This window comes from Agelaius tricolor, unplaced genomic scaffold (genome assembly GCF_023055355.1).
Source record: "Agelaius tricolor isolate 1412-34295 unplaced genomic scaffold, bAgeTri1.0.p SCAF_2, whole genome shotgun sequence".
Lineage (NCBI taxonomy): Eukaryota > Metazoa > Chordata > Aves > Passeriformes > Icteridae > Agelaius > Agelaius tricolor.
In genome coordinates, this window is record NW_027269262.1 from 84230480 (window position 1) to 84258478 (window position 27999).

Here is a 27999-nt window from a genome sequence, read left to right on the forward strand (position 1 = left end):
CTCAGTAAGGAGACATTTATTCCATTATTTCTGTTTTCAAGTTTTTGGTACAAAGTTTATTTTCAGAAGTTCTCACATGATCCTTTCTTCTACCAGCGTCTTTAGGATTTTTCTATCTCTGATTTATTTTCTTTATCTGTTGAAGCAAAAGCAATAATTGCTACAGAAAGAAATAATGGCAGTATTACAAATATTTTACAGCAGCATCCATTCGTTTCTTTGCCTCAAAAAAATAACAAAAATAAATCCAAAGACAAGATCCATACAGCCACAAAGGCTTAGGTTTGTAATATCCAGAAGTATGCTGCGTTCCCATATACGAGTTGTACAAGTCCAGCACAACTTTCCAAGTTTGTGCAGAGCCTGATAAATAAGACACAGAAATATCAGTTACATTATACTGTTTCTAAGAACTTTTACTCTGTAAAATGTTTGGTCACTCAAAGCTATAAGCTTAATCACATATCAAAGAACACAGGCAATAGAGCCCATCTTACTAAAACATATAGTATTAGGCCAAACAAAATATAAGAGGACAAAATCTAGTGGTCACTGAAGCCTCTTCAAAAAAGGTTTAAAACAGAATGTTTCCATCATGTATCAGAATAAAAACGTACTGTATTAAAATTTGATTTTTTTTTTAATTACAAGCTGTCTTTTAATCAGTCTTCTATTTACAGTGCAGAACTGCCAACTGCAGTAGTTTAACTTTGGCACAACACTAAGTTCCAATCCTTTTGAGTATTCAAGTCCTGTGTGTGTCCAAAAATTTTTCTTGGTTTCACGAAAGATTAGGCCCATTCACAGTTAACCAGTTATCTTGAAATTTTTCAAGAATTGCTTCCCCTTCACCACACTGGGCAGCTACAAAGGAAAGACATTGTAAGCTATTGCATCATTCAAAAGAAACTCTTCATTCTAAACAGTGACAGTATTGTTGCTTCCTTTAATATCACATACACCAGACAGATCACACAGACAGCTACATACTGGACACCTTTCTAAAAACCTTGCTGGTCGTTAGTGAATCATCTTCCTCATACTTCAAATACATAACAATGCATTAACTTAATTTCATTTCACATGTCAAACAGGACATTTAAATATATTGCAATATATTATAGAAAATTGCAAAGCGCCATCATTTCTGTAAACGAGACTGACACCTGTTAACTCTCCTGTGCACATGAAGAGCAGTACCTAGTGCCACATTTTCTGTACAATATAAAGCCTTCCCAGGTAGGGCAACTCATTTTAGTGCATTTCTGTACAGACTGTAAGCATACATGCAGATAGCCAACTATGCAGGGTTGGAAATACTTTTGTAAGCGGAAACTGGAAGATGGGGGAACATTCTGAAATCACAGCAGAGCTCTTGTGGTTGATCATTTCATAGCATAGATGAGGACTTGACTCTTCTGTCATTCTAGCAGATTCTTTTGGGACAGTTTCATGACAGGTATCTAGTACTGAATACACATAAGGAAATACTTTCATCAACTGGGACACAAATACTATGTGTCCCAACACATTCTAGGTTATGCACAGTCCAATGCTCACACAGTAACCTTATCTCTAAAATACTTGAGAAAACCCAAAGCATTTTTATGCCACAGTATTATAACCAAGGATCAGTTACTTTAGCCACCACTGTTGTGCTACCTGCTCTAAATAAAAGAAAAAAAAAAAAAGCCTCATTTCCCAACAAGCATCAAGTTGGAAGCAGAGGTCAGTACCACTGCTGAGCACAACACAAAGATCAGTGCTGCAATCCAGCCAGAAGATCCCTCTCTGTAATGTCAGATGTCTGCAGTGCCAGCAGCTGCCTGCAAGTCAGGGTAAGTCAGTGGAGCTGGGGTGCAGCTCCTCTGAGCCACTCCAGGCATGCAGGATGAGCAGGTCTGCATTCCTTGCTGTGCTGACTACCTACAGTGTCTTGCCCCAGTGCAGACATCAACGTGCATCAGACAAATCCCACCTTAATTCATGAAAAGTGCTACAGAATGCTCAGTTATCCCTCTACATTTTATATCCCTCTATGTTGTGTGAGTTGGTTTTGCAACAACTGTTCACTGAAAAGGTGCAGATGCTCTTCACCACAGAAAGAGAAAAATCCCCAAGAACTCCAACCATTAAACTTGGAAATACTGGCTATAACCCACCTGTGCTTCAAAATATCCCTTTTTAGAAGTGGGGAAAAAATGCAGAAATTCGAGTTATTGTGTGTTAGTAGCCATTAAGGGGATTTTTCACTTTCTGTTGAAATTCTTATTTCAAAATATTTTCCTACAGAATTTTAACACATCAGCAAACCTCAAGTAACTTGACCTGATAAGTTTGTGTCATGCTTCTTGGTAAATCTACTTATCCTAGGATATCACAAACTGGATGGAGAATACAGATTTAACCCTGCACTGTTCAGTGTAGGGAACTGAATCCTCTACTAGCCCTTTCCATCTTTAATTTACACCATCATTCCAGGTATTATAAACAATTCTTAAAGTTCTACTGTTCTCTGGTCATTGATACTATCTCTCTATTACTACTAAATGCAAGCAAAATTGTTTTCAAAGCAAAAAATAAATTAAAGAAAATAGCTATATTTAATTGCACTCCAGTTTTGTGCCTTCAGGTTAGGGCAGGGATATTTAACACTACAGAAGCTTAAAGATTATCTTCTCTCCTTGGGAGATATGAATATAGACAGGTATTGGACTCAGGTGGAGGATGCAAATTGGTACGACCATATTTACAGAAGCAAATACTGACATCCAGCCTGAATACACAGTACTCCATTAAGTGCAAAAGGGAAAACACTCCCCACCTTAAACCACAGCCTGGTTACTCAGCAGCCAGAGATCAGTTGTCAGAGTTACTGCTGTGCTCTCATTTCAGAGGAAAACGGAGGAGGAGAATGTCTGCATCTTTGGGCTTTCTGGCCTACGGGGACCGTATACAGCCATGAATCACTTGGTACAGGATCCAGAAATCCTTCCTTTGCTCTGGAGAGGGGAAGGGAGTGCATTTGCCTGCCTCAAGCATTTCTTGGAGAGAAAAATAAAATCTGCTTTTGTTCAAGGTGAGCAAATCGTCCATTAGAAAATTATTTCATGTCATGTGTGGACACTGCATGAGTTTCCCAATAATCAAAGTTACTGTCAGTAACTCTGAATTATGAATTACAGTTCATAATGCAATGAAAAAGCAGTTTTCAACATGGTACCAGACAAGGTTAAAAAAGGCATGGCCTCACTTACTACAGTGTATTAGAGATAATATACTAAATTCTAATAATCAGGTACTAGGTATCTTTCCTTTTCTTTGCTTTCAGACAAAAAGGAGTGACTGTAATAATTTACTCCTGTCAGAACAGAAGGAGTTAAACTTGTTTTGCTTATCAACTTCTAGAAAAGTAAATTCTGCAGGGCAAGCAAAACTCAGAGCCTTCAAGCTTTTGTGTTTTCCCTTCTGTTCACTTCTTACAGGCCAGCACTGTTAGTTCATTCAAACCTCCAGGGGAATATAGGCCTGACTTTCTTTTTTCCAACACTAATTTGGGGCCATTGAGAGGTGATGCTGGGAAGAGAGCACTGTTTAAGATAGAACTGTGCTCCTTCAGTGCACTAGGAAGGAAGGGTGAAACATGCCATGAAGCAGGATGATACTGTGATGGTGGCTGTCCTCCCTGGCTGTAACACTGCTTTCTGTCTTTCAGCTCTTTCCCCTCTCCATTCTGGCACAGAATTATCTGTATTCTCTCTTTAGCTGAATTCCAGAGACAGCACAACTGGCATCATGAGAGCAGGCAGTCCTGGCAGAAACAGCAGATGAAGAGACATGCACTAGCTTAGCTCTAAAGGAACTGATGTTCACAACTGAATTCTGATGTAGTGGTTCCCAATGAAGACTGAGAAATCAGCCACCCAGAGGTAAGATCTAAGCAAGATCAGAGTTCCTCTGTCTCAGTGTCAGTGACAATCACTGAAGCCTGGCTCATAATGAGCTCAAACCTAAGAGGTGAAGCTCCACAGAAATACAGAAAACAATCCACAGGTTCATCTAGCCACAGTCCTTACCATGCAGGAAAATGAGTAAAGTCATGTGGACACTCACTCCTGGGCAGATGTACTTTCTTTCCCCTTCCTTTCCCAGTGCCAGCATAACTCAGTCCAAACAGCTTCCAAAACACCTTGGAAGTGTGCATAAACTATAGGAGGGAGCCAGGCTTGCAGGGGTGCACTGCTGATGAGCACAGAGGTGATCAGAATCATAATAAATTAGGACACTTGCTGATGTGTTTAAGTTCAGGGAGTTTCCTGGGTGTGACTGGCAGAATGAGAAGGTGCCACATCCTTTGCACCCACCAGGCCATCTCTGTTTCTCTTGGTGACTGTACAGTGCCCACAGCAGCCTAAGGGTGGCTGAGATGAATCTGGGCTAAACCACTGTTACCAGCAGCTTTGAGTTCCCACCAGCCACGACCACAAATCACAGGTACAGCTGACCACAGCACTTTCCAACACTTCCCCTGTCATTCCTGACACAGGAGGCCTCTGGAAGAAGTTTGCCTTTCTGCCTGTGCAAATATACACATGCTGTAAACATGAAACACACTGGTAATTAATGGACTCTTCAGACAGAGATAACTGTCAGACTATGGGCAATAATGAATGCACACAACTTCTGTCTTCAGGCTGAACCCACCCAGATTTTCCTCATCCTTGGCACAACTGAAGGGCTTAAAATGTGCACGTAGCCCAACATGCTATGTGTAGACTCTGCATCTCTCATTAGCTGATCCACAGCACATGGTTTAATTTACATTTTATGTTCTGCAAAGAGATAATTTTCTCACTGGGCTGTAAATACTGGTATAACCAGTGGAATACATGGAACTTTAATATTTACAACGACCAAAAATCCGGCCCAGTGTGCATCAGCCACTGTCTCTGACCATTCAACTGAAAGAAGACCTCCAATCCAACTATATTTAGTCTGATAAACAATGTATTTCCTCTTCCTGTGTTTTTCAGACCAGATGTGCTAAGGCCTACCTTTGTAGCTGAGTGTTATTTAATAGAACACTGCCAAAGTGGAAAATATCCCAGTTCAATCACATAATTAACTTGGATCTTTGTATTTTCCCCCATTTTTTAAATACAGAATTCCTAGCTAACCTAAATAAGTCTCTGCTAACAAAAATGGAGATATTTATTTGGACAAGCTGCTTGGTTGTTTTGGGTTTTTTTAAAGAAAATTAATTCTGGGTCAACTTCAAGGATTAAGGCAACTCCAGATTTTGCTTGCTAGAGGCATATTCCCAAGGATTTGGTTTAATATTTTTGGAAACTTAAAAATAGCATCTTTTCCTTCTAGCTTTGTTCTTTCCTACTCAGCAAGCACAGATTTTTGACCCTGTATTCCCAACAGAGCTTGAAGCTAGCATGAGTCTTTCTTGTATCTGCTGGCATCTACAACAGCATACTCTTACCATCATGCACACTATTACCACACAAATGGGGAGAGTCCCTCCCAACCCCATGCTGAAAAGGCCAGATCTTGATCTCTCCTGTACCACCTCACATGCAGAGTCATAAACACTCCTGTGAAATCTGCTGACAACATGGGGTGGGTTCTGCCCCACTCCAAAGTTAAAATGAGGATTCTTGGCTATTCCTCTCTGGCAAGGCTGGCCACTTTGTGTCTCACCAACCTGAGTCTTGGAAGCCAGGGAATAGTTTCATCATCAAATTCATGACATATATCATAAGCTATTGCCTTTTTCTCCCCAGTAATCTTAAAACAGTAAGAAGAGGTAACCCAGTAAATGGCTTTCCTATGAAACATCCTCCTGGAGCTCAGGGAGCTTATTCAATCTGTGAGCAGAAGGGCAGCTACAAGAGTCCAGAGAGGAAGGTCTGGGAGGTTAACAACATTTTTTGTCAGACATTACTCCCTTTCTTACTTTAGCCTGGGCTTCACCCACAATCAGATATGAAAACCAGATCCAACATGGACTCCTCTGCTTCACAATATCATGACTAAAAGGGTTTTCTTGGTTTTTTTGAGTTATAACAGTCCAGAAGAAAGACTAATTCTAGAATTCTAGCATAGGTTCTTGAAGATGGGGAGACATTAGGTCTCATTTTCTCTGCACTAATCTGTCCTCATTAGTCATCAGATGCAGAAGCCTACAGAGAAGATGCTGTCAGATGTGCAAAAGGAGATTGCTAGTATCCATCAGTGCCAATGTAAAAGCAGACAATGCTGGTGACAGCAGCACCAATTCATCACCATCTTTTGACATCTAAATATAAAGTAACTTATCCCTAAAAATGCAGGCTGGCAGTAGCAAAAATACAAACTACTCTTCCTCAGAGCAGCAGTTCTCTAGAATGCCAAACATCTGCCTAAACTAAACCTGCGTGAATTTGGCCCATTGTTTTAAGTTGCTAATTCAAACTGCAGTATAACTTCACAGTATTGAGACTAAATAGCTTTTTTAAAAAATTATTTTATACACACTTATTTAAGATGGGAATGTTTTATATCAGATTAAACTACTTCTGGAGTTCAGTTCAGGTGGATCAAACCACATCCAGAAATAGTGTGTTCACCCAGCAATCCTGTGAGCAATCAGCACAGTGTGAGTTCAATTAGGATGTCTTACAGTTAAACCTGCACACACATCATTCAACTGGGCTACCAGTGAAGAACAATTCAACACTAACGTGTTTGTAATTACTAAGCATCTAAAAGCCATATAGCTTCATTTTGTTTGTGAATTAAACACCATGTCATTGCCACAACTTACTTGAAAACCTTTCTTACTAGTACCAAGAGATGTTTTTCACCTCTGTATCTGTGTATTCTTACAAACCCCTAGGCACCTCTGAACAACTTTCAGGCAGTTTTTGTCTTTTGTTAACCTTAGACTCAGTGTCAGATTTCAAGAAATTCCTTTTTTTTTTTTTTGAAATATAGGTACTTATTTTACCATTTCCAACAAAGGAAAGAATGCACAAGGTAGAAGTGAGTGTTACTATTAACTGCATCGAGTCTGTCAGGCATTTAAATTAGATTGATGTGGGGATACACTGATTACACTGACAAAAAGCATCTTCTAGCATCAGACTCATTCAGTTAGCTCACAATTATCAACAAGGAACACTTCAGTCCAAGTTCTGTAAACCCAAAACACTCCAAAGATATGCAAAAGGTGCAGATATCACCTTATGTTCTGAAACCAATCAATCTTCACCCCTAGGTTCATTGGTTCCTTTTGTCACACTTTTCCCCTTCTCTTTTGTTTTCAACGCTTTCCTTAAGAAATAAACCCAGGCCTTGAAACCTTTCAGATGAAGTGATGTTTGCAAAAAGACATCTAATGTTTTTGTGTTTTCCTCCTTCACAAGCAGGCAATGTTCTCTTACAGCAACAACAACAACAAAAAAAGTGTCTGTGTTTTTTTTGGAATTAAACAACATAAGGCAATTAAATATTGAGAAGCAGTCAGGTGTATGATGAACATGAACCTTCCCATCGGTAGTGTGGAAAAGGAGCTGAACTTGATCTGGTTTGTAACCCCCTGTCCCAGGCCAGGCCCCAGGATGTTCATCTCTTGTAGCAACAAAGCAAACAGTTCTTGCCTGCACAGGTAGCATCTTGCCCATGTACTCTTCCATGTAGGTGGAAGGAAGATGCTGAGCAGCTGCTTGCTAAACTGAAGGCCATGAAAAATCATTTGGCTCTTCACCATAACATCAAACCTAATTCATAGGTTTTTGGCCCCCAAATTCCAAATTGTACATCAGTCTGTTTTCGAAAGTTTACGTTTAACATGTCTGGGGGGTTCCCAAGTATCACTATCATCTGTTTCTTCCTCATCCTCCTGATCATCCAGCATTTCATCTTCCTCCTCATTCTCATCAAACAGCTCTATTCCAAGTTCTAATCTTCTTTGCCTTTCTGCAAACCATTCTCTGACCTGCTCATATCCCATGTGAGATTTGGCTACCAGTTCATCAAGGTCTTGCTCATTAAGGAATTTGTGCTTCATGTAATAGTCCTTCAGGATTGCTGTTCCAGTTTTAAATTTTATGACAGAGACACCTCTGTCCCAGCAATTTAACCTCTTGCTTCCCCGAGGCCTCCCCCGAGGCCTCCCTCTCCCCCTCCCTTTTGGTCTTCCTCTCCCTCTCTTCCTTGCAAAGCCTTGGCCATTCAGGCTGTTTGCACTGGCACTCTGGTAATAGTAATACCATTTCAATCCACCATTTTTCCAGGCATAGCGAGTATCTCCAAACCAGCTCACAATTTCTGATCTTGGAAGCCCAGTTTCTTCTGCCAGCTTGTTGTATTCTTGTGGAGATGGCCACTGAGTACGGACAAAGGAACTTTTGAGCATGTGCAACTGCTCTGGTGATTTTTTGCCTATTTTGCTTGAAGTAGAACACCCTGATTTTGTTCCTGCTGCTCCATCTCCCACAGATGTTTCTCCAGATTCCTCTTTTGAGCTGCCAGCATTGCTTTCATTCATGTCAGCTCCCTCTTCCTTCAAGACATTTGATTTCCGTTTTTCTGCAAACCAGGCATCAATCTCTCTCCTGGTCAGTTTTGTTTGGGCTCTTAATCTATTCATCTCTTCTTCAGTAAGGACTGGGTTATTAAGAAAACTTGCTTGGAGGACTTGCAACTGTTCAGAAGTCTTCTCTTTGAATTTCTGTGGGGTGAAATCAGGAAAAGTACCCCAAGATGGCTTGCTCTGTGGAGTGACTCCTGTTGGAGATTCATTCATTTCATCACTTGAATCAATAACAATGGTGGCACATGAATCACTGTTAAGATGAATCCCATGATTATTCTTTGAGTTTCTCTGATTGTAGCGTGTATCACTGAACCACTTTTTGATCTCTCCTTTAGTGAGGCCTGTTATTTTCATAAGTCTAACAATTTCTGAGTCTTGAGGAAACTGGTTTTTAAGGTAGCTGACTTTCAATTCTGCCAGTTGTTCCTTAGTTTTTTTTGCTCGGATGCCAAAGGAGTCGGGATTCATCAGCGTGGATTCATTTTTGATTAGCTGAGGGGCTGGAATGGCAGGTACTTGTTTGGTTTCTGCAATAGGCTGAGCACTGTGAATCTGACTCTTCTGTAACTGTGTTTGGTTTGGGACTCCTGCTACAGTCAAAGCTATTGGGGCTGTTACTGGTAATGTATTTGTACCTGCAACTTGAGTGAGAACAAGTCCTGGCTGACCAACTATTTGGCATGTCTGTAAAATGGAAGGTAAACCATTGCTAGCGGCCGAAATGTGTGCTGGAATAACAGTAATGGTCTGGGGCACAGTATGCACTGTGCCATTAAATTGTTTCCTCCTTGCTTCCTCCACCTCCTCTGGCGTCCAGCTCACTCCGTGTTTCAGACGCTGAGCAGAAAACCAGATTTTAATCTGCTCTTCTGTGTACTTAGCTTGAGAGGAAAGAACAGTGATTTCTGACATGGTTGGATACGGGAATTTGTTGTAGGTGTTAAGCAAAAGAGGATTGTTATCCAAAGCAGTGTTATAGGCTGGAATGCTATTCACAGGTATTAGGACTTTGGGAATCAGGTTGGAGTTCTGTGGAGCTGTGACAGCTGTTATAACCTGCGCCACCCCAGGCTGAAGCACTGGTGCTGGGGTCACTACTGCCCCGGCCACATCTGCTGCACTGCACACAACTGAATGGCTTGGTTTGGGTTCAGAAACTGCCGCTGGGGGGTTTTCTACTACTTCTTCAGAGTTTGGCTCATTTTCAGTTCCCTTTTCTTCACCAGGAATGTCATCAACTACATTGTGGAAAACAGCAATACGTTTAGCCTCGGGTTTGCTTTTCATCATTTTCATGATAGGAGTTTTGCTAATGGAGATCCCTGATGAGGGGACCTCAGAAGAGTCAGCCTGTCCAGCATTTTCTTCTCTAACAAAACTCCCATCAAAAGTGAGATCATTTACTGTCTGTTCAAAGATTGTCTGGTTATTACGTTTCACCATAGTCAATTTAAAATTCTCCTCTCCAGGGTGGTGCTTCAAATTATGCTCTGAGAGGGCATCATATCTTTTGGTAAGGAAATTACATTCTAAACAAACGTAGGATGAATTTAACACTACGTTGGGGTGTTCTGAATCCACATGAAAGGTAAACATATTGAGATCTGGAGTCTGAAAAGTACAGTATTTACACTCATAACCACCTTCTACTTTATTTGTATTTTTCTTATTGTCTGAATCCACATACTCATGAGCATCCTCATCACTTGTCACACCCTCTGCTGTAGGGTTATCTGCTGGTGTGAGCACAGGTGGTCCTTCCTCCAAGTCTGACACCGTTTCTAGATCTGGATCCTGCTCATTGGCTAAGACCATGCAGGGTGTTGTTGATTTTCGTTTACTTGCCATGACTGTTACTGTGAAAATGATAACGACTGGTCAGATACAGATTAGCTTCAAGCTCTTCTTGATTAATAATAGTAATAATAAAATAATAATAATAATGGCTTTCGGTACTTCAAGTCAGTTCTTGTAAAGTCTCAACATTTCTCCCATTAGCAGCTTTTCTTTCGTAGTGCAATCAGATTAAAAATAGTTGAGGATGAGATGTTGAGACACTGTTTTAAAGTCCACATCCACCACCTGTAGTAAAGAAGAGACAGTGGAATTAGTTTAATTTAAATAATAATTTCTATTTTGCTACATATTACAGTTTAATGTAATTCAGTCCTTTGGGGTTTAGTGTGCCACTGCTCATCCCCTGAAACCAGCAGACCCATTCCAAGAGATAACTGAAGCTATGATAAGAAAGGCAAAATCCAATCCACTTATTACAGACTGAAATTTGTTTCAGTTCATGTTAATACAGTGACAGACCTAAACAACAGGGTGGTATAAAACAGGTAACTTCCTGATTGTTTCCCTTGCTTCAGAAGCCTTTTTATTTGGCACAGTGCTGAGGTCACTCTTGCCCTTGGACTGCTTTCCCTCAGCTATGACAATGTCTCTCAGCTGTTCTGTGAGCTCAAGTCCTTCCCATCACAAACTTGTGCCCATATGACATACCCACTACTGGCTCTGTCATGTCTTTCATGTCACAGGCTGTGAAGTGTCCCAGAAAAGGCAGGTTTAGAGTATTTCTCTATTGCATTATACATGCAAGCACAATCATGTGCAAGACCTTTCTTCCATGTCTGAAAACAGGCAAAACAATGCCTTTCTTCCTAGTTTCCCAAATGTCATTCTCCAATTGAAGACCAATCCCAAACCAATAAAAGTTGATTAGTAGCACTTGGCAATCAACTAAAATCTGTTTTCATGCCTCTATGCATGAACAGAGACGTGACCAATTGTGTCAGCTGTAACAGAGAGAGAAAAAGCATTAAAGACTGATATCCCAACCAGAAGCCTTAGCTTCACATTTTTTCTTCAGGCAGAAGACCAAAGTGATCATCCCAGTTCACCAAGTGCTGCTCTGTAAGCTCTGTTTTTGAAACTATGTGTCACCTTACTGCTTCATAAATATCCTCCTTGAATGTTTTTAACAGCCACCCTCTGCACTACATCTGTGACTACATCCAAAGTGCAGAGCCTCACATGATATGCTTTTTATGCCAAGGATATGGTTACATGGCATTAAGGACACTGAAAATGCTCAATTAATCTTGGGTAATCATCATTCCAGGATGACAATTATTTAATGGTACTGGAGTAGAAAGATATCCTTCTTCCACAAGTTAATAGTGGCAGTCTGTAAAACTGAGCACAGAAGTGCAGAAGATATTTATTTTCATGTATGTACAAAGTACCTATTGCAGGCCACCTCATTTCTCTTTGCAGAGAGAGAACCGTGAAGCAAAGCTGAACAGATCCATTTGTCTCAGTGTCTCAAGGGACAGGAGGTAGAGCATTATTAACTGTGCTGCTTCTCTGTGGGGCTGGAGGGCTCTTGACAAAAGGGAAGACAACTGCCAAGACAACGTTGAGCAATGCTCTGGGGGAAGAGCTGGGTGGTATTACCTAATGTTTCTGCAATTTTGAGTAAAATTTCAGAAATGCCAGAAATGCCTATTTTAAAAAGCAACTTAACAGCTAGTTTTGCTGGCTGAAGTTGTGTTTTGAGGAGTGACTGTGGTACTCTGTAGTACCTCATCCCTAGCACAGCACACAGGATCTCTGCACAGGGCAGTCTGAGTGAGCTTAGGTGCTTGCCAAGAGTCCCATTCTGGGATGGCCTGGAGTGCAAGTGAAAGCAACATTTGATCTGACATGCAATATTGAAGCATGCTGAAGGAAAGGCTGGAGATAAGGAATAAAATGGAAAACCTGTTCAACAAATCAATAAATGTTCTTCTCCAGTCTTCTTGTGTACTCAACGGTGTTCACAGTGCCTGTAAGCCAAGGGGTCTCTGTGCAACTGCAGCACCTGCAGGCTTTTAGCTAAATCTCTATCACATCTCTGCTGTGCTGCTGTTTTGCTTATGGTGCATAAGGAGATTATTGTGTCCCTCCTCTGTTTACCAAGAGAGCAACACTTTTCTTTGATGAAAACAGGTCTCAGAAAACGAAAGCTCCATCTCTGTTCTTCTGACTACACTGTGTCATTTTTTTTTTAAAGGATGTTGTGATGTCAAAACCCTGTTTAACTCATGGCTATGAAGAGCTGTGAGATGCTGAAGAAAGTGAGATGCCTGCAACCCTTCCCAGCCTTCTTTCCTCTACTGACTTTACAGAAACCTCCATTCCCTCCTCCCTGAAGCTATATGTGATTATTCCACCTGTAGCACCCTGCTTGACATTTTCTCTCAATTTAACAGGGGATTATGAAAACTCACATTTGAGCAGTTTATCCAACCAATTATGCATCATCCTTGGACTCTTCATTTCCTCTAAAATTCCTCTCCAGTTCTGCTTACAGGAATGTGTGGGACCTTGCCACATAGCTCAACTTCAATAAGGTCTGCAACATTCTGCAGCACGACTCCAACAAAATGAAGTAACAGAGTGGTCTTGCCAAATCCACCTTTCTAGGGACCTTGTTACAATTCTTGAGGCTCTTACAGACTGTTTTTTATTAAGTTCTTCCTGTGTTCAGCTGGGAATGAAGATCCCTCTAACTGACCTGAGACTCACTACGTGTTCTCCTCTGCTCAAGCATTTCCCCTGGTTAAGACTGGGCAGTCCTGTGCCAGTCTTGTGCTTGCCTGTCTCTAGGCCACTGAGACCTCCTCCCTCATGTTCCATGGATTCCTGAAGGTCATCACTTCAGTGAAAGGTTCTGCTTGTCCCTTACATACCTTAAAGTCAAATATATGACAAAATATTGCAAAAGATTTTCTCTTTTTATTTCTCCTTGTGAAAACTGACATTGTATTGTGTAATTTGGTTTGCAATTAAATAATCCAGGTGTTTATTTTATGTCAAAAGCAGCATTTTTTAATGAAGGAACCTGAAGAAAAACTTTATTTACACTGCATCCCCTTCTGTAATTTCACCTCAGATTTTCACAGAATTGACATTCCTAGCAAATCAGCCCACAAAACAGATGTTTTTCTAGGAACATAAACCAGCAAGTGCAGGCATACTTTTTGAAAGTCCAGAATCTGATACTTTATCTTTCAGCAGGCAATTCCTCAGGACACTGTTCTTCAGAAACAGTTAGCAATCCCAATTAATGAATAATTATATTAAGACAGATTCATTCCAGAGTGGAATTCCACATTTAAAGTTGTCTTGATAGCAGATTTGTATGAAGACTTATATAAATATTTTCTAAATGGAGGCAGAAACCTTCTACCCATTTGATTACAGTTTGAGAAGGAAAAGACATAGAGCTGACCACAGAAGACACACATGAAAGAACTTGCTTCCAGAAAAAAATTTGTACTCACTTTCTCCCTCCCTCCCTCCCCCAAACAGGAGCACCTGATGCAGCAAGAAAAAGAAATGAGTTGACATAAAACGTTCACTTTGTGTTCAGGGTGTATGCTTTCTGAAAAGGCATCGCTCCCTGTCTGCTGTATGACACTTCCATCCAGTGTACAGGAAAAGCATGCCAAAAAAATCCAGCCCCATGTAATGTGATTTTAAGGATATGCAGAGAGTGGCTCAGAAGATGAAGCAATAGAACCTGCTTCTAACTTTTAAATCCCTGGATTACAAATTGCCTGCCACTTCACACAGAAAATGCTGCCTTCTTAGAACCCATGACAATATGCAGTTGTTGATCCTTTGTTTAGCCTCCTTCTACTACCCTTTACTCAGAGTAGATGAATCTATGTAAGAAACTATTCTGCAGAGCTCAGTGTAGGCTAATACACTCTGATCTGTGCTGCCTCTCAGGGAGAAGGGTGAAGGACTTTGTTGCAGTGCCATTTTCTTCACTTGTTCCTTATCTGCAAAGTTCAGAGAGCCTTACTGCTTATGACTCCAAAATAAAGCCAGATCTCTGTTAATCATGCAATATTTACATTTAATTCCTCTTTTAAAATAAGGGCTGGTACTAATCCAACATGGGAGTGAAACTTATCAAACTGATTTCAGCAGAAGTCCTCACGTATTACAAAGATAAGGCCCACTTAGGTCCTTGCTGCATTAGACTGGCAATGAGGGAGGCAAGTTCCAAAGGCTGCTGTAGTGCCCACGCAGAGCTGCAGGCTGTGCCAAAGCCAGAGCCGGGATGGAGCACTGGGAAGCTGACACAAAAGCAGGAGAGGCTGAAGGGAGCCTGCCACAGGACATGTGACTGGGCTTTCCCAGTTACCTCCTCTCAGTGCTGGTTTCAATGGGTAACAAACAGCTCCATCACAGTAAATGTCAGAATTCCATGCCAGAAGCGACCGCTCCGTGACCAACATTCCCTTTCTCTGTTGCAGCACATTCTGCAGGTACCCCTGCACAGAGCACAGGAACCTGTGCCCCTGCTTTTGATACAGAAAGCCATAACCAGGTTCTGTGTCTGACTATATAAAGGTAATGACCAAACATCTCAGAAACCAGGGTACACTGACCAAGAGGCACCTTTAGCACGAATGGTGCATGTCTCTGCTCCTCAGTCACACAGACAGGTATTTTCTGTATGATACAGACAGGTATTTTCTGTGTGACACAGACCCCTTGGCAGCTACACTCATACAGGCAGACCTTGATTTTATTGACTGAAGTGCCCAATTCAAACTGTGAGCACTCAGTACTTCTAATGTCAGACATCTCTGCATGACTGTTTTTGAAAGTGAGTATCAGACTTGTGTAAATGCTTATCATACCCAATAAAATGGCAGCAGAGTCAGGGATTTTTTTTTTCTTTCCATAGTTACAGCTCTATTTTATTTTAATTGCTGTGCTGTTACATACAAAACAGAAAGGACGAAGAAATAAATTACTGACATGAAGACAAATTTTAATGTGTTCTGCATCGAATAAACATTTAATTCAACCCTCCAAATGTTTCGTGTTGGCTTTAAAAAAATAGAACAGTAAGAAATTATTAATTTTAAAAACTGTTTAACAAAAAAGTTTCTCCTTAAAACACCAAAACAAAAGGTTTTATTATAATGGGATTTCCTTCTTTAAAATCAAACAATCTAGCACACATACAACTTCACAAAATGCTCCTTTCAACTTCATTCTGCCTTTTTTTTTTCCTTCCAGATGAAAAATTTTTAGAGCCATTCCTTTTCCCAGGCCCTAGTCCAGTGCTGCAAGTACAAGCCTTTCCTTCGACTTCCTGGAGTTCGTGTCCCCTGACACCCTCAGCTCCTCCAGAGACCCAAGCTGCAGCCCTGCAGATGTCTCCTCACAGACAGCCCAGCTCATTCCTGAGTCATGGCTGGTGCTGAGCAGGAGCCCCCACGATTCTGAGGTGATTTCACAGCCCAGCACAGATTGTCTCGCTCTCCTCTCCCCTCTCCACCGATTCCAACCAACTGCACGAGCCCTCGTCACACTGGAAACCAGATTTCACACTGGCTGCTTTCTGCTTTCATTAATATTTGGCTGTCACCACTCAAAATGGAGTATTAGTAGTATTCTACCCTTAAAAAGTAGGACTGGGTCTCAGGGCTTACAGCTCCCAATGCTTTTGTACCTTCTGCTAGGCCAGGGGCATTTGCAGAAGCCCAAGGAGCAGCAGCAGGTTAAGGATGACCCTAATGCATGACAATACAAGAACCTAGATAGACAGAGAAGGAGGATCCATTAAATATAGGTGGTTTAAAGCAGTCTGCAGATGTGCAGGACAGGAATAAAAGCATGATCAAGAGCAGGTGATAAAACATCCTGCAAATTCTACCTTGGATACAAAAAGGTAGTGATACATTATGACTAATAATTCTGCCTTTTTTTTTTTTTAACAGTGGAATGCACTTCTCAGACCTCAAGGCCAGATCCATGCCAAATTTCAAGTTCCTATGTCAAATCCCTGAGGCACAGAGCTGCTCAGAAAAAGAAAGATAATATGGCTTTTACATGGAGATTGCCTTTCTTCCTCTCCCTGCTTCCCTCCTCACTCTGTTAATTTTACTCTAGAACCAGCTAATGTTCCCCCAAAACTCAATGAACAGGGAATAAAAGCAGCCTCAAGACAGAAACAATGTGAAAATTTCTCATTCCATCTATTTTAAGAAACTGAAAACAGGGACTGGAGTGAACTGACCAGGTGACACTAATACACACTGCTACATGCTCCACACATGCATACACCAGAACACAGACCCATAATTTAAATAACTTGTAAAGAATCCCAAAATACTTGAAACAAATGTATAAACACAGTGTTTGTATGAACCAGTGTTTTATGAATGAGGAAAAAACAAGGACTTGGGAGTGTCAATTGAAAAGCAAAAAAGATCAACTCTACTGCATGAACCTATGTAATCCCATGTCATGGTGAAGACTGCAAGGCACATTTTCAGTGTTTCAACTGCTCTTTAGAATCTTCTCTACCACTTGGTCCACTGAGCTTTTGCTCAAATGTGCTTGCTCAGAACCTTTCCTGTGTGCTTTGGATCCACCTGCTTGCTTCCTACCCCGTGTCCTCCTTAAAGCCCCCCCCAGCCTTGCAGGTCTGCTTCCACTTTGTGAGAAGGCCAAGGAGTGCAGAGTGCATGAAAACTCCTTTATGTTCAATGGCATGTGATTTGCATCTCCACTTTGGATGCAAAAATTTTTACTTCAGGTCTGGTATTTTATAAGGTTCTTTTTAAGGTGCTCCAGAATGTTTCCAGTACAATACAACAGCTTTACAATTGTAAACCAAATCACACAAGAACAGACACAACAAAGAATTGACCCACTCCCTACTGGCAGACTCCTCCATAGTGGAAAAATGCAGAAGAATCTGATGTCCATGCTTGCAAGCACAGCTGATCTTACAGAAGTTCTCCCGGATGCCATCCTCTGACCTGATCCAAGCAATGCTGGTCGTGGAACAACACATTCTGAAGTCAAAATACAACAGGTAAGTTCCTGTCTCTGTATTCAGAGTACCTGGTGTAAGTGCAAGTATTCTCAGTGCAGCACTAAATTACTGCCAGGACCAGGGTGAGACTATCAAGCTCACTCAGGCCTGTCTTTCCTTGCAACACCAACACACTCTGTGACTGCTGCAGATCCCTTTAGAGGCATAGTGATGGTGGAGCAACAGCACTTCAGCACTGGTGAGGATCTGTAACCAGGTGTCTGGAGAGTTTGTAAAAGTCTGCTTGGGATTTTTAAGGAATTTTCATCCTTGCAAGTTTTAAAACTTGGCGAGACCCTGAACAACCCTACCTACCATACAGATAACTTTGCTTTGAGCAGGATGCCTAACTAGATAATCTTCAAAAGTCCCTTCTACTCTAATGCTTCTCCTCAGGATTTTGAGGTGTTCAAGCATATAACAAAGAAAAAAGAGGATAGTCCAAGCTGCCTGCATAAACACTCTCGGCAGGTCTCAATTATCTAGCAAAATACCACTGTGTACCAAGTTAACCTTTATGAAAAGCAAAGCATTTTTATTTGCAACATTGATGTGACTCCACGCCCCTGCTGAATACTGTACTGTACTCCTTAGATACTCCTGCTGATTTCTCTGGGAGATAATGTCTTATTCTGTGTGACAAGACCAATTCCCTCACCCCCACCCCATGCCCCTATCATTCATCCAGAGAGTTATAAACATTGTTTACTGCCTATCAGCCCAGTGACAAGAAAGGTAAAAGACAGGGGACTACAGAGGCTTTCAAGTACAATATGTGGATTGGAAAGATGAATCTGAAGTACAGTCCCTGCAGAAGTCTGAGAGGTGACTGTGTACTCAGGTTACCACGGGGTAATGAAGAGTCAGCAGATCAGAACAAGGATCTCAGCCTGTGGCACAGGAACAGGAGGTCTGCAGTTCCAGCATTTCCCAGGCACCGCTGGACCTGGCGCCCGGCAGTCCCACGCTGCTCCCAGCTCACCTGAACAAAGGCCTTCAAAGCAGCAGCAGAAATCAACAAGTCTTTCACCAGCCTGGCTCCCTGTTCCACCGCTTCCCAGGCTAATTTCCTAAACTCTGACTGTGAACCTGACCTCTGTGACTTACTCTGTGCCAGACACGTGACCCCTCTCGTCACTCCCAGCGCCCTGGAGAGGACAATCCCCAGTTTGGGAGGCACTGGCTGAGGAAAGCTGGAGGCTGCACCTTCTGCTCTGCTGGAGCTGCCTGTCGTGTGAACCACCCCTGCAGGGGAAACACAAACCTCCCATGTTCAGTCCTGGCATGGAGGTACGAGACAGGGTCACCCCAAACGGACTGCCCTCTTTCACTTTGTGTCTCTCAGTATAATGGTGGAAAATTAGCACAACATGATTTAAGTGGTAAATATGGAATTAACTAAAACACTGTACTTTAGTAGCTGTGGAGCTGCTTTTTTCTTTTTTGCATTAGATTTAAACACCATAAGAAAAACAGATTAGTTCTGTTTTAAAAAATACAGGTAGTTTAAAGCTGCATAAATATCCTAGGGTCAAAATCATACTCTCACTGATTTAAATGAGAATGAGCAGTAAAATTTTTAAAGGAATACTGTATGTGTTCATAACACATGTAAGAGGTAACAGAAAAGCCTAAAAAACATTACACAGCACAAAACAGCATGACAGATGGGGGGGAAGAAGAGAAGAATCAGTATTATGTTTAAAACACCTATTATTTAGACTGTAAGTTTTAAACAGAAAGATTTTGTTAATTTACATTAATGTTTCAAGAACACACTGAACACATTCCCTCATAGGAGAAACACCTATCTTATTTACTGACATTAAACCAGACATAATCATTAAAAGCACCAGTTACTGCTGGAAGTACTGTTCTAATTGCAAACAGCTAAGTTTTTACTAATGGAATTAAAAAAACCAGTAGTATAATGGGTAGTTTTAGTTCATGTCATTACTTTTTTCCTTAACTAAGGTGGAAATTCTCAGTGAAAACACTGAATTATTGGCAGTTAACAACTAACCTTATACACAAAAGTTCACTTTGTAGACATCTGCACTGAGTGAAGGTAGAAATTATTTCCTGAATGACAGAAGTTCCTGCCTCAAACTTTAAAAAGCAGGACAGCTTTTGTTTCTGTAGAAGATCTCCGATTCAGGCTTAAGGATAAACTCTGCCAGGGCTAAAGTCTTAACAGACATGGATACACCATCATAGAAACAATAAATTTACTCTAGGGAGTACTAAAAAAGTACCATAATTTGTCTCACAAATCAGTAGGTTTAAAAAAAAAAAGTCATGCTTAAATAAATGTACTCTTAGATATGCTACATATTTACAGTAGTTTAATAATACCAATGTTATGCCATTTAGGTGCATATTAAGTTAATATATAATTTTAATTTCCAAATCAAATGTATTTTAGACATAAATTTAGAAAAACAGGAACTAATCATTACCTGAAAAACAAGATATGCATAATTCACTGTTTTCTAGGAAAAGGACAGAAATAAAACTTAATAATCTGAGTGTATGTATGTTGAGATAAAGTAACAATCCCTGATATAAATTATCCCTTTACAAAAATATCTCTGCACACAACCACAGTATCAAACAATGAGAATCACTTGTCATTTACAAAGTTATCGAAAGCATAAATTCAACTCAAAATTAGGAGAAATTTTATATCAGGGTTCCCTACATTCAGATTCAAGGTATGATCAAATCACCTATTCCATTATTCTGGGTTCCATACATTAGAACTGGTTTTGAATTAATGCATTAGTTAAATAATACCTGAGTAAGACAGGGAAATACAAAGACAGGTCAGGAGAGGTAAGATGAACATGTCTGGTATCATTGTTAAATCAACCAAATCAGAAGAGCCCAGGATACAACTGGGGTGTGGTACTCAAAGAGAATGTTTATAAGAGTGTCCAAGTTTAGCATAGAAAATAGGCAGGCCCAGAAACCCCATGGGAATAAGATGCATCTGTTGTTGTAAGCAGCCCCAGAAAAATGTTACTGGTTCACTAGCCTGGGGCAAGCTTTTTCTTTTTTTCCCTATTTTCCTTTTTTGACAGCCAAGTACAATATTAGCTTGCCTTTTTTTTTTTTTTTTTGTCATCGTCAAGCTGAGGCTGGGTGAGAATATTTTGTGTCTAGACTAATAAATGTTTGTAAGGATTTTGCAAGACTGGTTTATGGGAATAGAACCCTCTTTTTGTTTTTCTGCTGGAAAAAGCAGCATTAAAAACAAATGAGCACCATCATGCATTTGTTTTAAATTGCATATTAGAGCACTGCTATTTTGTGTGCAATCAATACATAATTTGGAAGAAAGATGCTTTTAAAATTCAAAGCTATCCCTGAGCAGCTAAGGTTCTCTTGGAAACTGAAGGAGGAGTCTGAAATTATTGTTCTTTTGTTTGCATCCCCCAGTGGGAACGGCAGCACACAACTAGAAACCACTGTGCTTTGAGGCTGCACGAATCATTAAGAATAAAGATCAATCCCCCGTCCATTTAAACATTAGATATTAAAACTGAATCTAGGACAAAGGTAAGCTAATCAGACTCCTTTTCAAGTTGTAATTGGGTTAAATATAATATCAAAGAGATTACATAAATCTTGGAACTCTCTCTATAGAAATGTAAAAAATATACTTATATTTTGCAAAACACAGCCTGTCTAGACTCCAATTACAAGCATCAACTCAAATCAGTGGAAATCACTGGGATATGCACGGACCAAAACCTACATTTTCTTTTTAATATTTGTTTCGGAGGGCGGGGTATCTCAAGATGAAATGGCTGACTGAGCTTTTTATTTCATTGCTTTGGATGGAAATGACTGAATCTTTGCACACAAAGTAGTGCTGAAGAAGCTGCTCTGGTGCAAAGCAATGTTCAGCCCTAACCCTCCAGTGAGCTCCCACCCTCAGCCTCTGTCTCTCGCCTGCTCTCTGCAGCAACAGGGCTTAAACATTGCCTGGCGAAGGAGAGGGCTCCTGTTCAGTAATTCACAGCCAGTAATTAGTATCTGTAATTGAGCATTTCATCTGGAAATAGGATAGTCACTCATATAAAGCAGCACACAGCTGCAAATCCTAAACCTAGAACTACCTTGTGCCCATATGCATCTGGCTTAAACTGCAGTCAAAGTATTCCCCACTCTTTGTCAGTGAGTGTGGCATCAGGGTATGGTGCTCACACTGTCATCATCCATGCAATTATCAATACTGGAAAGCTTTCAACACAAAGGAATCTGAATTTCAGTGTACAGAGTAATGTAAAACTTTTCCCTCTCTGGACTTTATGTACAATGATTAATATATCTTTCTAAGGGTGTGTGCTTGTAATTAATTCTTTACTATGTGTAGAAAGAGTAAACTTACTCTTCTAAACCACTCTTTTCTCCCATCTCTTCCCTCCTCTCCCCCTGAAGAAACAAACAGCTGATATTAGCAAGGCCTTATATTTCCTATGGAGGAACCAAGAAAATAGAGAGCTTAAAAAAAAAAAAGCTACTTGTCAAGAATCAGAGTTAAAATGAATGATTTTGGACTGATAAACACCCAAAGTTGTAGGCATCTCACAAAAAACCTCACCATAAGTAGTCTCTTTCATGCTAAATTACTGCTTTTAATGCAATAAAAAATTAGTTCTCTATTCACCAACTAATTGCTCCAAAAATTTAAGTAAAATGTATTAGTAAGTCAAATTTGAAAAACACTCATAAGGTACAAGTAGTGAAGCTGTGTGTGTTTGCATCATATTTAAGCAGATACCTAAATACCAGCAGGGAGCTTGTATGGGCACCAATTCCTCAAACTGATCCATGAACAAAAACCCAAACTCACATGACACTCTAAGAGTGGTGAGCCTTTTGTCAGACCAGGTCCCCCTGAGAAGTGTGGAGGACACAGAACCATTAAGTATCCAACAGAGCAGACAAGGCTGAACATTGTGCAGTGCTGAACCCTCCAAAAATTCCACTGCATCCACACATGCATTTTACCTTGCTGAAAATCCTGCTGAGAAACAGAAACTCCTGAGCTTTCATGCCTGCTCCATCTAATTCACTTGGCAATTGCTGCCAAGTGCCCAACTCCTCTTCATACAACTTGGATTTGCAGAGCACTCTCAGCTTCCACTGATTTGCTGAGGGCATCTGATCCATGTATAAAAAGGCAGTATCTTTCTACTTTGAAGGTATTCTAAAGATTGACTAGAAATCTGGAGTCTTTGAGGAAGCACACAGCTGTAACTAACATTTTACTTCCAGTCTTCTACACTCACTAGTTAATAACTCTTCTCTCCTGACTCCTTCCCCACTGTTTCCCCTTTACTCTTTTTCAGACATACAACATTCCTAGATCTCAACTAACATAATTACCAAGACAGAGCTTTACACCCATGCTCAGAGCCAGTAAGAGAGTTTTAAAATCAACAGTATTTTGACGTATAAACCAAGTACTTCCATTGTAGGGAAGGAAAGTAATCACATTAGTACCATATTTTGTGTACGTTAATCTATTTCATAGCTTTAAGAAAGGCAAGCTCAGAGACCTCTACCAAGATTGCCTTGGACTATACAAACATGCACTTCCATCTATGAAGTCCTTAGCACCTTTCTAAACTAAAACAATGTTAAAATAATCCCAGTCCTAACCTATAAACAATGATTCAAGCCATAAAATCTCTACCCATTCACAGAATTCACTGTGAGCTAACAGCTATTTTCCATCTAATAAACATGGTTTGAAGATGGGTTGAAAATGGTGGAGCTTTTACCATAACCATCAGGAAGTTCAAAAGCTCATTTGTGTCCTTGTGTCTGGTGAGGTGCATTTGGTGCTCGCAGGACTGACGCCGGCTCTGCCAAGCAGCAGGGCTGGCGTTACACACTCCTCATTACACAGCTCTGTCTGCCCCCTCCCTAAACACAACTGTCAGCCTTCAAGCCTTGAGCAATGCTTTCACACTGGGGTCCCCTCAAGGCATGTGAAGTTCCTCCAAATCCTAGAGAGACCATTAGACAAGGAAGGTGAGCAGCATACTGCAAAAGGCCACCAGAGAAAACCAAGGTGCATGCAGTGAGCCCAAAATACCAAAGTCACTTTCTTAAGTGGCTCCAAACACGATGCAGAAGCTGTTCTTTTGAAGTAGAATACAGAAAGTTCCTTCAGACCTGTCAGACACAAGCAGAGATTATGCTAAATAAAGTTTGCAACATTAAGTTCTTTGCTACCTTTCAGATCTTTTAAGAAGTGCAAACAGCAGCAATATTGAAAGTTCTTTACAATTTTTTCCTGAAGGCTCTCCAATCACGCTTTAGTCGTCAGCAATTTTCCTGTCTTCTGTGCTTTAGCACGACAATGTGTCTAATAATCTTAATGGTACAATAAATGTAGGCTATGTTCTGCCCCTTCAGATTATACTCTTTTACAGTGAATTATACTGAACTCTAACATTTCCTATGATCTCAAAGCTCTTAAGATAAAAGAGTGGTACACACCTTCTAACAAGTGACAATAGCCAACTTTTGCTCAGTTTGGGCTGATCTCTGAAGCTGGTTAGAGAGAATCCACTGGTAGTACAGGCACTGTTCTAAGAAATACATTACAGTTCACTGAACTCTGAAGGATATGATAAAGACCTGAGTGGACCCCCTGAAGTGCCATCCAGTTCCTTGACAGAAAGACCACAGAACTGGAAATGAACCATCAGTGAAAGTGGTGCAAGGCACAGAATTATGAAATGCCATCTGGTTGGTACAGGATAAGGAAATGTATCATTTTGGTGGCTTCCACCTCCACAGAAAAATAAAGAACTGTTTATGCAGCAAAATGGTTTGACTATTTGGGAAAGTCCTCAACTAGCCATGAAAATTAAAAAAACAAGTGAAAAAAGAGAAAAGATGAATTGGAATAAAAGAATAAAAGACAGTAAATTCAAATTAATAGAACTAATAATGCTGAAAACATAAGTAGTCACATGCCTTTAATGCCTAATTTGACAATATTAGAAACTTAAATAATAACAGAAAATTGTATTCTTAGAGGTGTATATTCAGCAAAGGTGACAGGACTGACAGGTAGTGGGGAGCTACACAAGTAGAACACTACACTCACTACTGCTGCCTATTTAGGAAATAGGAAGCAAACAAAAGGGAAAATGGGACTAAACTGAAAATTGCATCACTTGTTTACAAGTCCCTGACAACTCAGAAGCAAACCATCTTGGACATTTATGGATCAATGACCCTGCATCCAAAGCACAAGGAGAGGGAATATTGACCATTTACATACAGAAGAGAACAGCATGTCCATGCACTCAGATAAAAACATTCAGAACACTCCCTCATGCCATGACTCCACAACTGTTATCACGCAGGATTTTAACTGATCATTCTGAACAATTTACAGCAAGCTCAGGATTTATAAAAATTAGAAAACATAAAAATTCTGAATTTGATACCGTGAAATCTTTACTAGACCTCAGCTTGATGGTAAAGAGAAACTGATCCCCAAAATAAAGGTTAGCCATAGCCTAGCTGCATGTGATTGTCCCTCAGTTGTATTTATTATTCACAAACAAAAAAAAATCCACAGGTAATGTGTACTTGGTTCTTTAAAAATTCCAACTTTATAAAGCTGCAAAAAATCCTGAACTCAGACTTAAGGAAAGAATCTGACTTCAAGGATGAACGACTGTTTTTCAAATAAGACTCTTCTAAAGTTACATACAAACAAACAGGTCACCAATCAAAACTAGATGAAAAAGTTAACCCAAAATTTAAACCTTTCTCTCAGACTACTTATAAACAAATTGTGGGAAACCCAGGGGAAAATCTCAGCCACAGCAATAAGCTTAACTGAAATGCTACAGAGGGCCCAGTGAAGCAAGACACAAGAAACAGCCTTCTCGGTACATGAGGAACAAAAGGAATCCTAGCACTATTACAAAGTCCATTATTTGACAGAAATTCTTCAGTGTGGAGAATCTACAAAAGGGAGAACCGTTCAGCACATAGCTCTAAGTCTCCAAAGGTAAGTATCGTGACAAACTTTGTGATAAATATTGTCTATTCCTGTAATAAACAACAGTTATAAACAGCAGTTAAGGCTAGATATCAGGACACTGGATCCAGCTAAAGCACTCACATCAAGAAAGGTGTTGCAAGAGACGAAATAATCCAGAACAGAGCCATAAGAAACATTAGGAAAGTAGGAAAGTAAGCCTCACAAAGGAAACCTCTACCTCAAAGTACTGTGTTTCCCCAAGCCAAGTTTGGGGACAATCATAGTAAATGTTATCCAAATATCAGAGCAGAGAGAGGGCTGTTCTGTCTAGCCAAGATACAAGAACCACTAGCCTACATTTAAAAGCAAATAATTTCAGTTATACAAAATGGCATCTACTTCTAATCCGCTCAGGGGAATTCATTTAACAGCACCAGCGGAATTGACTGCCTTGCTGGCAATGTTTAAAGAAAGTAACAAAAGGGTTTCTAAATTATGCATTTTGGCTCCAAGAGGTCTTAATTTAGGGCAGTCCTCTAGTCTACATCACACAGGTTGTTTTAAACAGGGTTTCTGTAAGTACTCACAAGCGTTCTTTTTTTTGGCATGAAATCCTTCTGAATCAAAACAAAAAACAAACCGCTGGTGAAAACCAACAGCAAAGCTTTTAAAATTCCCCTCTCATTCCTATGTTTGAGGGAATATTTGTTTTCTTGTACCAAGTTTCATAACAAAATCCACTTTTTATTTACACAATGCTTATATGCACTTTGAAATGCTTAATATACTCTCTGTATATGTCTTATTTTAAGAGTAAGTGGCACCTATGCCAGCTTGCAGACCAAGATATCTCAGCCTTTGCTATTTTACATGACACTTTCTACACAGCAAACTTCCCCATCTTTCTATTTAACTATTTAACCTACCAAGCAGCTCAGAAATGAAGTGCAAGTACCTACCAGATAATAATCTCTACTGCAGATACTCTGACCCCTTTCAGAGATCCAGAACTGCCTCCATTACATGGTTTATTGAAGTTGGTGTTGGTTTCCAGTGCTGCACATCCTGGTATAGGGCAGAGCTGAGCATCAGAACGCACCCCAAAACCCAGGCACCCCCAGAGGAGTAAACCAGACATCGTCCCCAACTTTGCCTGCACATACACTGTACTGCTCCTTCATGCTCGCCCCCGCACCGCAACGCCACGGGATGCAAGATAACTCTAGAGCCAGAACTTCATGGCTCGCTGCCTGCCGTCAGTCTGTCAGTCCGTCCGTCCTCCGGAACGCCAGCGGTGACAGCGGGCAGGAACTCGCCGGCTCCTCCGGGCGCACCGGGATTGAACTTCTTGATTCTCCTTTCTGACTGACGAGTCAGACGGATTTTCCTCCGCCCTGAGGCGAGCAAAGCCCCGTGCAGGCTCCCGGTACGGGGTGGAGGAAGGAAGAAAGGGGAGAGGAGCTCGTCCTCGGCGGGGTTTGACCCCACTGTGGGTCGGGTCGGGTCGGGTCGGGGGGCACGCACAGTCCGCCTGCACGGGATGCCAGGGCTCTGCCTCCCGCAGCCCGCCCGGAGCCCGCCGCCCTCGACGGGCGATGACCCCTGGCCGCGGGGGTAGCGCCTCCGCCAGACAATGGGGAGGCGGGAGGGCGCGGCCGCCCCACCGCGCCCACCCCGCGGGCTCCGTCCCCGCGGGGCCCGGCCCGCCCCCGCCGGCCGGGAGCCGCCCCCGCCCCGGGGCGGCAGCGCTGTCCCGTCCCTACCGGAGGAGCGCCCGGCCCGCTCCCGGGGGAGCGGGGGCGTGCGCAGGGCGCGCCTCCCCGGGCAGCGGGGTCACCCTCCCGCCTCCCGGCGCCGAGAGCCCCCCCGAGCGAGTCCCTACCTGCCGGCGCCGCTCCGCCTCGCCCCCTCAGCCCGCGCCGCCGCCCGCCCGCCGCCTGCGCTCACGGCCGCGCCGCCATCTTGCGCTTCACAAACTACTGCACTTCTTTCGGGGCGGGGGGGCGGCGGATGGGCCGGGAGCTCCCAACGCCGCGGCCGCCCGCGCCCTCGCCTCGCCCCGCGGCGCCCACTCGCATCCTCCCGGCGCGACGCTGCCCCGGGGCGGGAGCGCGGCGAGCGCGGACGGCGCGGCCGCTGCCTCAGCCGCCCTGGCAGCGAGCGGGGGCGGAGCCGCTCCCGCCGCCCCGCCCGTCGGGCGGCGGACACCGGGCGCGGGGGCTGCCCCGGCACCGCAGCGCCGCAGCCCGGGGACACCGGCGGCTCCTGGGCGGCCCGGGCAGGAGCGGGGGTGGCGGGGTGGGAGCTCCGGGCAGCAGCCGCGCCCCCGCTGGCAAACTTCGGCTCCGCGCTCGGCCCTCCCGCCGCGGCCGGGACAGGCTGAGGGACAGCGTCGCCCCCAGCCCGGGAAGGGCGTTGCTGCCACTCCCGCCCGGAGCTGCCGCCGAGGGAGGGCACGGCCGCAGGTGAAGACAGAAGGAGCGGCTCTAA

At 42.1% G+C, this 27999-nt stretch overlaps 1 protein-coding gene across 4 annotated transcripts; it reads right to left on the reverse strand.

The window, feature by feature from the left end:
- On the reverse strand, nucleotides 1–27664 carry ZHX1 (zinc fingers and homeoboxes 1). 4 transcript variants are annotated; one of them, XM_071421743.1, is made up of 5 exons: nucleotides 27540–27664; nucleotides 27392–27446; nucleotides 26469–26574; nucleotides 7233–10669; nucleotides 1–864 (listed from the first exon to the last, which is right to left on the reverse strand). In XM_071421743.1, the coding sequence occupies exon 4, from the start codon at nucleotides 10433–10435 to the stop codon at nucleotides 7811–7813; it is 2625 nt and encodes an 874-aa protein (XP_071277844.1). In that variant the 5' UTR covers nucleotides 10436–10669; nucleotides 26469–26574; nucleotides 27392–27446; nucleotides 27540–27664; the 3' UTR covers nucleotides 1–864; nucleotides 7233–7810. The 4 variants fall into 4 exon arrangements, with proteins under 4 accessions (XP_071277844.1, XP_071277846.1, XP_071277843.1 ...); XM_071421745.1 differs by lacking the exon at nucleotides 27540–27664 and having other exon boundaries at nucleotides 7650–10669; nucleotides 27392–27529; XM_071421742.1 differs by lacking the exon at nucleotides 27540–27664 and having other exon boundaries at nucleotides 27392–27529.
- Nucleotides 27665–27999: the final 335 nt, after the last annotated feature.